At 63.3% G+C, this 12496-nt stretch overlaps 1 protein-coding gene across 5 annotated transcripts in view; it reads right to left on the bottom strand.

Annotated features, from left to right (window-relative positions):
* Positions 1–767: 767 nt before the first annotated feature.
* RNPS1 (RNA binding protein with serine rich domain 1) overlaps positions 768–12496 on the bottom strand; it is a 426882-nt gene continuing 415153 nt past the window's right edge. Inside the window, exons 1-8 of one of the 5 annotated variants that reach the window (XM_062180748.1) lie at positions 8962–9042; positions 6413–6600; positions 6058–6213; positions 5421–5612; positions 4738–4840; positions 4431–4584; positions 1892–2033; positions 768–1535 (exon numbers count right to left, since the gene is read on the bottom strand). In XM_062180748.1, the coding sequence (XP_062036732.1) occupies positions 1436–1535; positions 1892–2033; positions 4431–4584; positions 4738–4840; positions 5421–5612; positions 6058–6213; positions 6413–6483 (918 nt within the window). In that variant the 5' untranslated portion in view covers positions 6484–6600; positions 8962–9042 and the 3' untranslated portion in view covers positions 768–1435. Of the gene's footprint in view, positions 1536–1891; positions 2034–4430; positions 4585–4737; positions 4841–5420; positions 5613–6057; positions 6214–6412; positions 8268–8961; positions 9043–12496 lie in introns of those variants that run through there. The other 4 variants (XM_062180747.1, XM_062180746.1, XM_062180750.1 and 1 more) reach the window with 4 other exon arrangements.

Raw genomic sequence — 12496 nt, forward strand, 5'->3', positions numbered from 1 at the left:
TCTCGCGCCCTTTGCGGCCTCGCTCGGCGCCCCTCCCCCCGCAGCCCCGCCCCCGGCCGCCGCCGGTGCACTTGAACCCCTCCCCAGAGGCCCCGCCTGGGGCACTGGCTTTGGGGTCCAGCTCCCTCCCGGTAAGGCGGAGCCCCAGGAGGAAGAGGGGTGTGCAGGGCGTGGGCCCTTTGTCCACCTGCTCCTAGGGCAGGACCACCACCGGGGATGCTGACCAGGGAGGCCCCTGAGCTCCCTGCAGGGCTGTAAACACCCCAGGAGGCCTGAGGGAGGCTGCCCGGTGTCCGGTGGGCAGCACGGCCTGGGGGTTGAGAACAGACCACCCAGCGTGTCCATGGCAGAGGTGGGGGGGGCAGGCTATGGGAGACCCGCGGTGGCACTGCTCATTACCACCTACTGCTTCCAACTCTCTGGAAACCCCGCAGGGCACAACAGAGCTGGCCACGTGTGGAGGCTGGGTGAGGGGGCGAGGCCGTCAGCACTGGCCATGTGTCGAGGCAGGGCGAGGAGGGAGCAGTGGGCAGCGAGGCCGGTCAGCGCCAGCCACCAGCACTACCAGCCGTTCCAGTGCCTCCCCGCGGTGCACACCCATCTCTGAGGTGCACACAGAGCAGACTCTGGTCTCTGGTCAGGTGGAGTACGAAGCTCCCAGATGCTGGCCGTGGACACACCAATGACTCCTGGGTGCCCCCACAGGCCACCCAGCAAGCTGCTGTGGGGACCAGGGGCAGGGATGAGGCAGTGAGACCAGACCAGTCTGCGTTCTAACCTGGGTTTATTCAACACAGTTCTCCCATCTACACAACAAAGCACAAACACAACAGGTATCTAAAACACTACAAAGTTACAAAACTCAAAACAGGAATTTGATAGTACTGACTGTACACTAAAAGCCGAAAGAGCAATGTACACGTTGCCAAGGTAACCAGCAGGCCCACCGTGAGTGGCAGGGCCAATGGGGGTTTCCATGACGACCCTGCAGGTGGGCTCTACTCTGCTACTGCATGAGTATGGGGAAACAGAGCCACTCGTGGCCACCCTCCGGCCCAACAGGAGCTGGTGTAGGACAGCTGTGCCCAGCAAGGGCGAGCAGGCTACAGCCTGGCCCAGGCCACCTGTGGGAGGGTCAGTGCACTCCCAGGCGGAGCTGCGTTGTACCAGGAGCCTCGCTCGTCCCTGCCGAAGGGACTCTTGGGAACCAGGAACGGGTGACTGTCCAGCTTGGGAACTGGAGGGCGTCTGTCCGGGCACAACCCCACCCCAGCAGGGCTGTAGCCAGAGCAGACCCGCAGAGACGTCTCCACTGCGGCCTCTGAGCCTGCCTGAGTGAGGAATTCCCTTTCCTACCGATCCTTCTCCGGCAAGGAAAGCGACAAAACTGAGGATGGGACATAAGTTACAGGGGCACGAGTTTCACTGGCTCTGCTTATCGGGAAGAGTTGGAGCTGGAGCGGCTCCTGTGGCGGCGGCGGCCAGGAGAGCGGGATCGCCGGCGCACGGGAGACCTGCGCCTCGGGGAGCGAGACCTGTGGGAGGAGGAGACAAGTCAGACTGGCAGCAGCCCGGACAGGCCCTGTGGGGCGAGCCGGCCTCTCTCCGGAGCTCTGCTCTCCGCGATTCCCTCGGGCTGGGATGAGCCGGGGCTCTCAGGAGAGGCTGCAGCTCGGCACCGCGGGCCAGCAAGGTGGGACGGTGGCCTCTGCCCAGGGACCCCCCTTCTCAGTTCAGAAAGGCAGCAGCCCACAGCTGGTCGCAGGACCCACAAGTCTCTGGGGGAGGTCCCGCCACACCACTGCTCAGAGTGAGAGCGGCACTGGCCTGGCCTGTCCCTGCGGCACACGAGGGTCGCAATCAAACAGTCCAGAGGCCCGAATGGAATTACCTTCTCCGCATCCGCGGGGGTGACCGGCGCCACATAGGAGGCGGTGGGAGCATTCTCCTGGGAGGACTGAACCGCCGAGGGGGCGGCCGGGGCCAGGGGGCCAGCACGGCAGTAGCAGTGATCTCCTGGCCATCAATCTGTCCTGTTGAAGCGAAGGCAGAGTCAGACACCACCTGGCGCGCACCTACCCTAGGCGAGGCACAGCGAGCGGGCGCAGGGTCTGCACATCCCAGCTGATGGCCCCTCAGGACGCACAGGCACAGCTCAGCCAGCACCCAGGAATGGGCTAGGCCTGTCTCGGGGCGGGACTCAGCCCTGGGGAGAGAAGTGACAGGCGACCACGTGGCCTCAAGGCACAGCGGGGCTTCCTTGGCAGGACCGTGAAGGTGCTGTGGGGAACTGTGATTGAGAGGCTGGAGAAGCACCTGTTAGGAGGCTCCTGCAGCCCTGAGGCGGTGGCCTCAGAGGGGGAGGTGCGTGGGGAAACACGGAGACACCACGTGTGGGCAGTGTGCCGGGCAAGCAGTGAAGGGAGGCAGGGAGGATGGAGGCCCCGGGGACGCAGGGGAACAAAGGGCAAAGGGAATGGAGGCAGCCACACGCCCCAGGTGCCACCCTGAGCTAACTAGGAACTGGACTTGGTTCACAGCGCACTCAAGAGTCCCAACTTCAGCAAACTCGGCCTAAGGCGGCCTCTGGCCCACAGCCACGCCGGCCCCAGGGCGAGGGCTGCAGTGACACGAAAGACCACCCTCCTCCAGTCCCCCGCTGGAGGCAGTGGGCACCCATTCTATCTGAGGACGCACACACAGCCCCAGCCCAGCCCCCCGCCTCCCTAGTCTCAAATGCCAGCCAACTGCAGACTCTCTGAAGCGAAGAGACAAATCACAAGGCCAGAAGCGGGTGGGAGTGGCACAGTTCACACTGAGTTCCTAGGACACTTCAGAGGGATTTAAGTCAACTGAAAGAGAAGCTGGCCAAGTACTGGAGAACTTAATACCCAAGGCAATTTTCCACAGAAACCGGGAAGCTACTCAGGCGTTCCCTCTCCTCCCTGTGGGCTGAACTCAGCCCCAGCCCAACTCCAGCAAGCAGGAAGCCGGGCAGACACAAGCCCGGCATTCCGTACCGTGCCGACTGAGAGGCAACACAAAATGGTCACCCACAACTACTCATGTGCTGTAAAGACCACTCTGGGCCGGCGCCGCGGCTCAACAGGCTAATCCTCCGCCTGTGGCGCTGGCACACCGGGTCCTAGTCCCGGTCGGGGCACCGGATTCTGTCCCGGTTGCCCCTCTTCCAGGCCAGCTCTTTGCTGTGGCCCGGGAAGGCAGTGGAGGATGGCCCAAGTGCTTGGGCCCTGCACCCCATGGGAAACCAGAAGCACCTGACTCCTGGCTTCGGATCAGCGCAGTGCACCAGCCGCAGCGGCCATTGCGGGGTGAACCAACGGTAAAGGAAGACCTTTCTCTCTGTTTCTCTCTCTGTCTACTCTGCCTGTGGACAGGAAAAAAAAAAAGACCACTCCGCTCAGGGCCGGCGCTGTGGTGTAGCGGGTAAAGCCACCCCTTGCAGTGCCAGCACCCTCCATAAGGGCGACGGCTCGAGACCCGGCTGCTCCACTTCTGATCCAGCTCTCTATGGCCTGAGAAAACAGAAGATGGCCCAAACCCTTGGGCCCCTGCACCTGCATGGGAAGACCAGGAGAAGCTCCTGGCTTCAGATTGGCCCAGCTCCGGCCGTTGCGGCCAACTGGGGAGTGAACCAGAGGATGGAAGACCGGAAGACCTCTCTCTCCTTCTCTGTGTAATTCTTTCAAATAAATAAATCTTAAAAAAAAAAAAAAAAAAAAAAAAAAAGGCAACGCACTCGGCTCAACACAAACAGCTCTACACATTACAAGCAGCTGCAGGCCACAAGTATTTAAGAGTAAAATTTGTGATTTCAGTAAACCTACCACTCAACAAAGGAATCCTAAAAATACTGGCAAACAAACAAAAAAATGACTCAGAAGCAATGAAAAGGAAATAAAAAGCCAAACAGGGGCTGGACTGTGGCAGAGAGGTTTGTGAAACCACAGCCTACAACCTCCAGCTGCCAGTTCAGTCTCGGCTGCTCCACTTCCAAGCCAGTTCTCTGCCAATAGGCCTGGGAAGGCAGCAGATGATGCCCAAGAAGTTGGGGGCGACCAGGATGCAGTTCCTGGGTCCTGGCTTTGGCCCGGCGCAGCCCTGGCTGCTGTGGCTGCGGAGTCAAGCAGCACATGGGAGATCTCGCTCTTTCTCTGTGCCGTTGTCTCTCAAATACGTACATCTTAAAAGAACGAAAAAAGCCAAGTATATTCTTTATAGCCTGTCTGACATTTAAGCTTTTAACAGATGGAAAGTTTCTTAAAATGCTGATACACACTCGTATTTGTGGGATGTTTTCTCAAACCAAGTGTGCCACACAAACATGTTTCTGGTAAGCACCCCCGCAATGGAACCCCCGCGCTCCCAGGAGCGATCAGAGGCTGGAGCGCACCAGCAGGGCCACCGACCTCCGTCCATGTGCTTCAGCGCCTTCTCGGCCTCGTCCGGGTTCTCAAACTCCACATAGGCGTAGCCTTTGGACAGGTGGGGGTGCATCCTGTCGACAGGCATGTCAATCATTTTAATCTTCCCATAGGTGGAAAATATCTCCATGATGTGGTCCTGGAAGGAAAGAAAGCTCATTCAAGCACCAGTTACTTCATCCTGGGATCAGCCTCCGAGGCACATGTAACAATCCGGAGTCAGCCAGAGCCCTGCTGAGCCCTGCACCCCCAGGCCACACCCCACGGTCCCGCACGGCTCCGGGACCCTCACCTTGGTCACGTTCCTGGTGAGCCTCCCAATGTGCACTTTGGTGGGTTTAGGGGACGGGCTCCGTCTTTTCCTCTCCTTTTCATCTCTTTTAGGGGGTTTGGATCTGAATGAGGACAATGAAACACCACAAGAAACAATTCCTGTCAATTCAAAACGCACTGGACTCCCTTTTAGTGGTAAGTTACCTGCATACCCAACACTTTTCTTTTTCTTTTTTTTTCTTTTTTTTTTGACAGGCAGAGTGGACAGTGAGAGAGAGACAGAGAGAAAGGTCTTCCTTTTGCCGTTGGTTCACCCTCCAATGGCCGCTGCGGTAGGCGCGCTGCGGCCGGCACACCGCGCTGATCCGAAGGCAGGAGCCAGGTGCTTATCCTGGCCTCCCATGGGGTGCAGGGCCCAAGGACTTGGGCCATCCTCCACTGCACTCTCTGGCCACAGCAGAGAGCTGGCCTGGAAGAGGGGCAACCGGGACAGGATCGGTGCCCCGACCGGGACTAGAACCCGATGTGCCGGCGCCGCAAGGCGGAGGATTAGCCTAGTGAGCCATGGCGCCGGCCCATACCCAACACTTTTCTAAGGAAAATTTGCTACCAGTTTAGGCATGCCACCCCGTCTTACATCCTATCGAGATAGAAACACTGGTGCGTCTACAGCCCGGCTGGCACACGGGCTGGCCTACTCACTTGGAGCGCGAGCGCCGCCTGTTGTCGTGTCTGCGCCGGGAGGGGCTCGGGGAGCCAGAGGAGCTGCTGGAGCTGGAGCTGCGGGAGGAGCTGGAGCTGCCGGAGCGGCTGGACGCCGAGGAGGAGCTGGAGCCGCTGCTGGAGCCGCTGCTGGTGCTGGAGCCCGAGCTGGAGCTGGAGCTGGAGCGAGACCTGAGGTGGGGCACGAGGGTCATCCGGCAGCAGGCGGGCGCTGCTCCTCCACCAGACCCGAGAGGGGGTCACATTGGGCGTCTGCACGCTTGCTGCTCTCCTGACCGGGGAAGGCGCCCCCTGCCCAAGCGGCTGGTGGCAGGAAAAGGGGCCCAGGCACTTTCTGCCTGCTGAGGCCCTCAGCAGAGCCAGAGCCGCCAGCTCTGCTCAGGAGGCCGCTGCGCACTGACCTGGGCCGGTTCCCAACCACCAGGACCTAAGCTTCCGACCGGGCAGTGTGAGCACATGGCAGCGCAGGACACGCCCGGAACACCACTCTCCCTGACATCACAGAAAGGAGAAAGGCCGTCCCTCCATACAGCCAGAGCAGACCCTGAGCGGCCTGGCACTGGGGTCTCCGGCGTGTGTGAAGCAGCCGTGGCTGCCGCCGGCCTGCCTGCCCCACCTGGTGCTGCTGCTGCCGCTGGAAGCGCTGCGCCGCTTTCGCGCCTTGTCCCGGCCGCGGTCCTTCTCACTGGACTCCTTGGTGGCCCCTTTATCTTTGGAGCGGTCCTTGGACTTCTCGTCAGAGCGGTCTTTGCGCTTGGTAGGAGAAGGAGCCCTGCACGGTGAGAAGAGTGTGAGAGCGCCTGCTCCTCTGAGCAGCCCTGAAAGCACCCCCAGAAGAGGGGTCCGGGGAGACTAGAGACCCCGGCGCCCCAGCACACTCGCGGTGGGCCGCTCTCCTCTTCCCCTCTCTCAGGGTCCCTAGCAGTGAGCACCCCCGATGTAGCACTAGAAAAATCTGGCAGGAGCATTACCTAGTGCTGGACTTTTTATTATTTTCTTTGACTCCTAGCAAGCTCTTCTTTTTCACTCCTGATAAATCCATTCTCCCCTTCTGAGGTGTTCAAAGCAGCAATGGCGGCCTCACTTATCTCAACTCTCACTTCTAACTCGATTCTGAGAAACGATCCCTAATCGATTGCAATTTACGCCAAAGAGCAGCCTAATAACAAGATAAAAGGATGTAGAGAGTGAACGAATTGGCAAGGCAACAAATCACTGTGCAGTACAAAGCTGAGACACACGAAGGCAGTAAGGCAACACAGCAAGCAGCAGGTACCCACAGGGCCAGGGCATGCGGGGCAGCACCACTTCCCCAGGGGCACAGGTCAAGCTGGCCCCCAGCGCTCCCCTGAGGCGGCGGGTGGGCCCCGTTTTCGCTAAGTGTGACGGGCTCTCAGCAGCACACTCACGAGGACAGAGAAGCCTAACGCGAGTGTGGCTGGCGGATCAGGCCTCGTCTCTGCTGTGGTTCCCTTCCAGGACACACTGGATTATGACTGGAGACAAACAGCGTTTCAGAAGTGACTGGTATCAGCATCGAAACATTTACTACCCCAGCACAAACACTCCGAGTACTGGAAGCGGTTCTGAAAAGTTGTAAACAGCAAACTGTAGTGCTAAGCACGACGCGTGTGCAGGGGAAGATTCACACAAGGCTGTGATTTAAAGAAAAAACGAGATGGTGGCTCCACACGCGCCAAGGAACCCAACAGAGGGACCGCAGAGCCCCAGTGCTGGCTACGTGAGCATTCACCATTACTTCAATTTTTCTGGATGGTTAAGTTTTAAAAAGAGGCAAGCGTGTGTGGGGGAAGCTGACACTTGAAACTGGGTGAGACGCTCCATTTCATTTAAGGGCTGGCCAGGCACCCGACGCCAGCACACGGTGAGCAGTCATGTCAACCAATTACTCAAAACCGCTCGCTTCTCACGCGCCCCGCTCTCCAGGGTTCCCACGAGGTCGGGCACAACCGCGTGACCTGTGAGCAGACGCGCTGCTCATCCCACCACACACCACGCGGCCGCAGCCCAGCAGTGGGCAGGTGCTTCCACGTGATGCTGACCCAAGAAATACGAGGGCCCGGCTGTGGACACTCCAGAGCGCGGCAGAGGGCAGAGGGCCACCGGGCTGCTCCTTGCCAAGGCTGCGAACTCTCTGCAGAATGGTTGCCTCCAAACCGTAAGGGACCGCGGACACCGGTCAGGCTGGGGTCCCGGGACAACTCAGTGAAGAGCCAAGGCCTCGCTGTGGAACCCTCAGCAACACTGTCCTCGCTAAGGCCTCGGTCGCCAGTCTGTCACCAGCAATGCAGTGGCAACAGCCCCCTTCCAGCATTTCCAGAGGCAGTAACCAATGCATTCACGAAACAGACCCCGCCCCTGGTGGAGGCCCAACAGAAGTAACGTGAAAAGGGCCGTTTCTAGAGGCTTTCCTCCCCACACTGGGATCCTCAAAAAGTTCATGGAAAACACCTATCCTGGAAAGAACATGCATAGATTTCAGATTTTTCTGCACCAAAATCAATGTTTTAACTCCCCTTTCCATGAATTTTCAAAGTTCCACACACTCCCAATTCCTGAATTCAACAGTGTCCGTGGGCCCCACCGTGGGATCACTCAGGGCAGCACGGCCACTACCCGGAACTGCCGTGTAGCGGCGTCGCAACAACGGTGAATTCACCTAGAACACACTCGACACCCCACACCCGAAACAGTCTTCCCCGCACAGGCAGCGGGAACTGAATTTCCTTTTCCCCCTCATAGCAGTCGTCCTTTGAGCCTCAGCCCGGGCTGGCTGCGCCGCAGGCTCCCGTGAGCAGCGGCCACCTCGCTGGACAGGGCGGCGACCCCCGCCCGCCCGCCCCGCCCGAGGACGGGCCCCGCCGGGTGTCCCCAGGACTAACGCCGAAGAGCCACAGGGTGAGCGCTCGCTGTGCCGGGCGCGGTCGGCAGCTAGAAAGCAAAGGTTGAGGTTCTCTGTCCACACAAGTCCAGGGACCAGCGCGGGACCTTGGTGACCGCCCCCGTCCTCCGGAAGGTGCGCGTCCAACAGCCGGAGAGAGGAGAGAACAGTTAGTCACGTCTCGAGCAGAAGGGGCCCCTCCCCGCACCAGAGCTGGGCCTCACGCACGGTCCACGCCAACAACGACGGCAGCAGGCGGCCCTGCGCCGCGCCGCGCCCGGCCTCGCCACGGCCCGCGCGCGCCCGCCTTCCCGGGCGGCCACAGGCGGCCCCGCGCTCGCTCACGACCCCCAGGCCCGGCGCCCCAGCCCCGCCGCAGAGCGGACCTCGCCGGCCGGCTCTTCCGTCGGCGGCGGCCCCGACCACTTCCGGGCCGCGGCCTCGACGCCTCCCACTCCGCCGCCCCGGGCCATTCTTTCTTCCCGAGCTCCGGGCCGCGCCGCCCGGCCGCCGCGGCATCGCGGGGCTGAGAAGCCGGCTGGCTCCACGATGCGACCCTCCCGGCCGGCCGGGCGGCCCCCGAAGCTCGGATGCGGTCGGATTCCGCCCCCGACTTACATCTTCCCGCCGCCGCCGCCGCCGCCGCCTCCCGCTCTCCGCCGCCGCCGAGGCCGGCGCTCGTCTGTCGTCAGAGCGAAGGCGCGGGAACGTGCCGCCGTGCGGCGCACAGCGATGACGCAGCCGCCTCAGCCAATGGGCGCGTCCGGGGCCGCGGACGTGGTGGGGGGCGCCGTGAGGGCCGCTGGCTGTGGCTGCCGGGCGGAGAGGGCTCACGGCCCCGGGCAGCCCCTTCCGGAGCTCCTGGAGCGGGCATGGCGACTTGCCGGGCCCCGGGGCCGGCACGGACGGGGCCGACGAGGCCGCGCCGCTGCGTGCGCGTGCGCACTGGGGGCGGCAGGTCTTCTCGCCTGGGGGTCATCTGGGCGGTGGCCTCCCCAAGGCCGGCCTGGAGGGCTCGGAGGGATGGGCCGGTGTCGGCCGTGGTTAGTGCGGTCACCCCACTGCTGCAGAGGGAGCGGCAGGGGCAAAGGCGCGGGAGGCGCGGTCGGGGCCGCCTGGCGGGAGCGGCGGTGGGGAGGGGGCTTCTGTGTGATTGCAGAAGGAAGGACGGTGCGCTCGCCCCAGCTGGCAGCCAGGAGGGCTGGGGAGGAACGGGTGCAGGCCTGGGCCTTGGAGAAAGCAACCAGCGGGCAGTCGGAGAGGCAGCCCGGGTGCGGGCGGGTGGGCGGAGCGCGAGAGCGGTCGGGGTCTGCGGGCACGTGAGACCCCCTTCCCCACCCAGGAGGGCCACCCTGCCCTCACCCTTCACCCGGGGCCGAGGGGGGGAGCGGTCGGGGTCTGCGGGCGCGTGAGACCCCCTTCCCCACCCAGGAGGGCCACCCTGCCCTCACCCTTCACCCGGGGCCGAGGGGGGGAGCCGTCGGGGTCTGCGGGCGCGTGAGACCCCCTTCCCCACCCAGGAGGGCCACCCTGCCCTCACCCTTCACCCGGGGCCGAGGGGGGGAGCCGTCGGGGTCTGCGGGCGCGTGAGACCCCCTTCCCCACCCAGGAGGGCCACCCTGCCCTCACCCTTCACCCGGGGCCGAGGGGGGGAGCGGTCGGGGTCTGCGGGCGCGTGAGACCCCCTTCCCCACCCAGGAGGGCCACCCTGCCCTCACCCTTCACCCGGGGCCGAGGAGGGGAGCGGTCGGGGTCTGCGGGCGCGTGAGACCCCCTTCCCCACCCAGGAGGGTCACCCTGCCCTCACCCTTCACCCGGGGCCGAGGAGGGGAGCGGTCGGGGTCTGCGGGCGCGTGAGACCCCCTTCCCCACCCAGGAGGGCCACCCTGCCCTCACTCTTCACCCGGGGCCGATGGGTGGCCAGGGAGTTGGGCACAGAAGCCTCCAGCGTGTGCTCCGCTGGGAGCGGGGTTGGCAGCCCGTCCGGTCTGGACACATTCGAGAGACAGGCGGGAGGGAGGTTTAGTTCTCTGCACGCCTGGAGGGGCAGAGGAGGGCAGCCCCTGGCGGGGGTGGTGTTGGGGATGGGCCATCTCGAGGAGGCCTTGGCCCCGAGGGGCCCCGGGCTCAGAACCTGTGCCTGTGCGGGGGAGTGGGGGAGACCACGGCACTGACCCCAGCCGTGACAACCCCCTCCCTGCCTTTTTTTTTTTTTTTTTTCCTTTCCTGGTAATGCTCCCAAGAAATTTAATCTGGCACATGTATAAACTAACAGATTTTATATTAAATCTCAAATCATGGTTTATTCAGACACTTGCAAATAGTCAGATTTGTTGCTAAATATCACTGATTCTGTTATCAAATGTGCTGTCAGCCGCTGAGCTCCACCAGCCGAGCAGCCGGCTTTTGCCACTTGAAGATCCGCAGAAACTTGTCTGGAAGCAGCTGAGACAGTAAAACCTGGGGAGCCCGCTCGGCTCCGTCCCTGCAGGAGCGCCGGCTCCCCAGCCGCGGTGCCCGCGGTGCCGGCCTGCTGCGCTGCGCCCGTGGGTCCCCGGGGAGCTTTGGGCGGAGCCCTTACAGACAGTAAAACCTGAGGAGCCCGCTCGGCTCCGTCCCTGCAGGAGCGCCGGCTCCCCAGCCGCGGTGCCCGCGGTGCCGGCCTGCTGCGCTGCGCCCGTGGGTCCCCGGGGAGCTTTGGGCGGAGCCCTTACAGACATGGGCTCCTGCCCTGCCTCCTGCTGGCTGGCGGTTTGGGGCCGGGCCGACGTAGGCGCCCACGCAAGGGACAGCGTCCCCCCTGCCCTTGGCCTGTGGTGCCGGCCCTCTGAGGCTGCTGGCCAGGGGTAGCCTGGGTCACGCTGGAGCTCACCAGCCACCCAGGAGCAGGCAGAAGACAGGGCGGTGAGTGGGGGCCGCAGCCTGTCGAGGGCCCAGCCACCAAGGCTTGGTTTGGTGCCTGTCGGGTGAGGGGCTGGGCTCTTCTGAAGGGGTCAGCCCCGTGGTTCGGGAGTTGCGGGCTTCTCTGGCTCTGGTTTGTACCTTTTAAGGGGTAGGGAGGGGGCTGTCGGGGCCTGGGGCTCCCCCAGCAGCACCTCTGGACGCTCCCACAAGGCGCAGGCTGCCCTCCCACGGGCCCCGGGCTGGAGGCTGGTGAGCAGAGCACTGGACTTTGGGGCCTGTGCTCATCTCCACACTCAAAGCCTCTTGTCCACTTGTGCCACCAGGAAGGCAAGGAGGGTGCCGGCGGAGCTGCACGCCAAGGTGGTCTCACAGAGGGCCGCGTGCCTGGCTGAGAGCCGTCTGCCGAGCCCAGGCCCGGCGTCCCTGGGGCCAGCGGCAGACGGTGGTTGTGGCACTTCTCCAGCCCTGGAGGCCTCCTTTGCCGGCATCTCTGGTGTGAGCAGGGCCCGGGCAGCCCCGTGTGTTGCAGAGGAAGGCAGGGCCCCAGCTCCCCAGGGCTTCCCCCACAGCGTCAGCCCAGGCCCAGAAGGCCCAGCACTGTGCTGCCTCCTAGGGGCATGGGCGGCCTGCCCAGGGCCTTGCTGACTGCTGCCCCTCTCCCCGAGTCCCCTCTGGGGGAAAGGCGTTGCAAGAGCTTGCCCAGGTTCCGGGGTTTAGGAGGGTGGGGTAGAGCCAGCTGTGGGGGGCTGTGGGGGGCCCGACTCGGATGTCAGTCCTCCACAGGGAGTGGGTGCAGGGTGGCCCCTGGGGCTCAGGTATGGCCCAGGCTGTCTCGCCCAGGAACGCCCCTCACGCCCTGGCGTCTGATGCAGCCCGACAGGAGCTGGACCAGCACAGGTGGCGCTGACTGGTCTGTGGGTGTGGGAGGTAGAGGGCGCAGCTGCTTTTGCCATGAGTGTTGTGCTGGCCCAGGTGAGCTGAATGGCCGCTGGGCTGGTCCACTGAGCTGGAGCACCAGGAAGCAGCTGCCCTGACCCAGCCCCCTCTGGCCACCCCCAGCACTGGCTGAGCAGCACGGTCCAGTCCAAGGGCCCCGGGGCTTGCGTGTGCTGGGCAGTGACTCGGGCCATGCAGGGGCAGCGCCTGCCCTCGCCTTGCAGCCTCACCGCCGGTCTGGGTCTGGCACGCTCCGGTCCTGTCTTGTCAGCTGCTTTCAAAGGCTGGGCCTCAGGTCCCAGGACTCCTGGAC

The sequence above is a fragment of the Lepus europaeus genome, chromosome 21 (assembly GCF_033115175.1).
Source record: "Lepus europaeus isolate LE1 chromosome 21, mLepTim1.pri, whole genome shotgun sequence".
Taxonomy (NCBI): domain Eukaryota; kingdom Metazoa; phylum Chordata; class Mammalia; order Lagomorpha; family Leporidae; genus Lepus; species Lepus europaeus.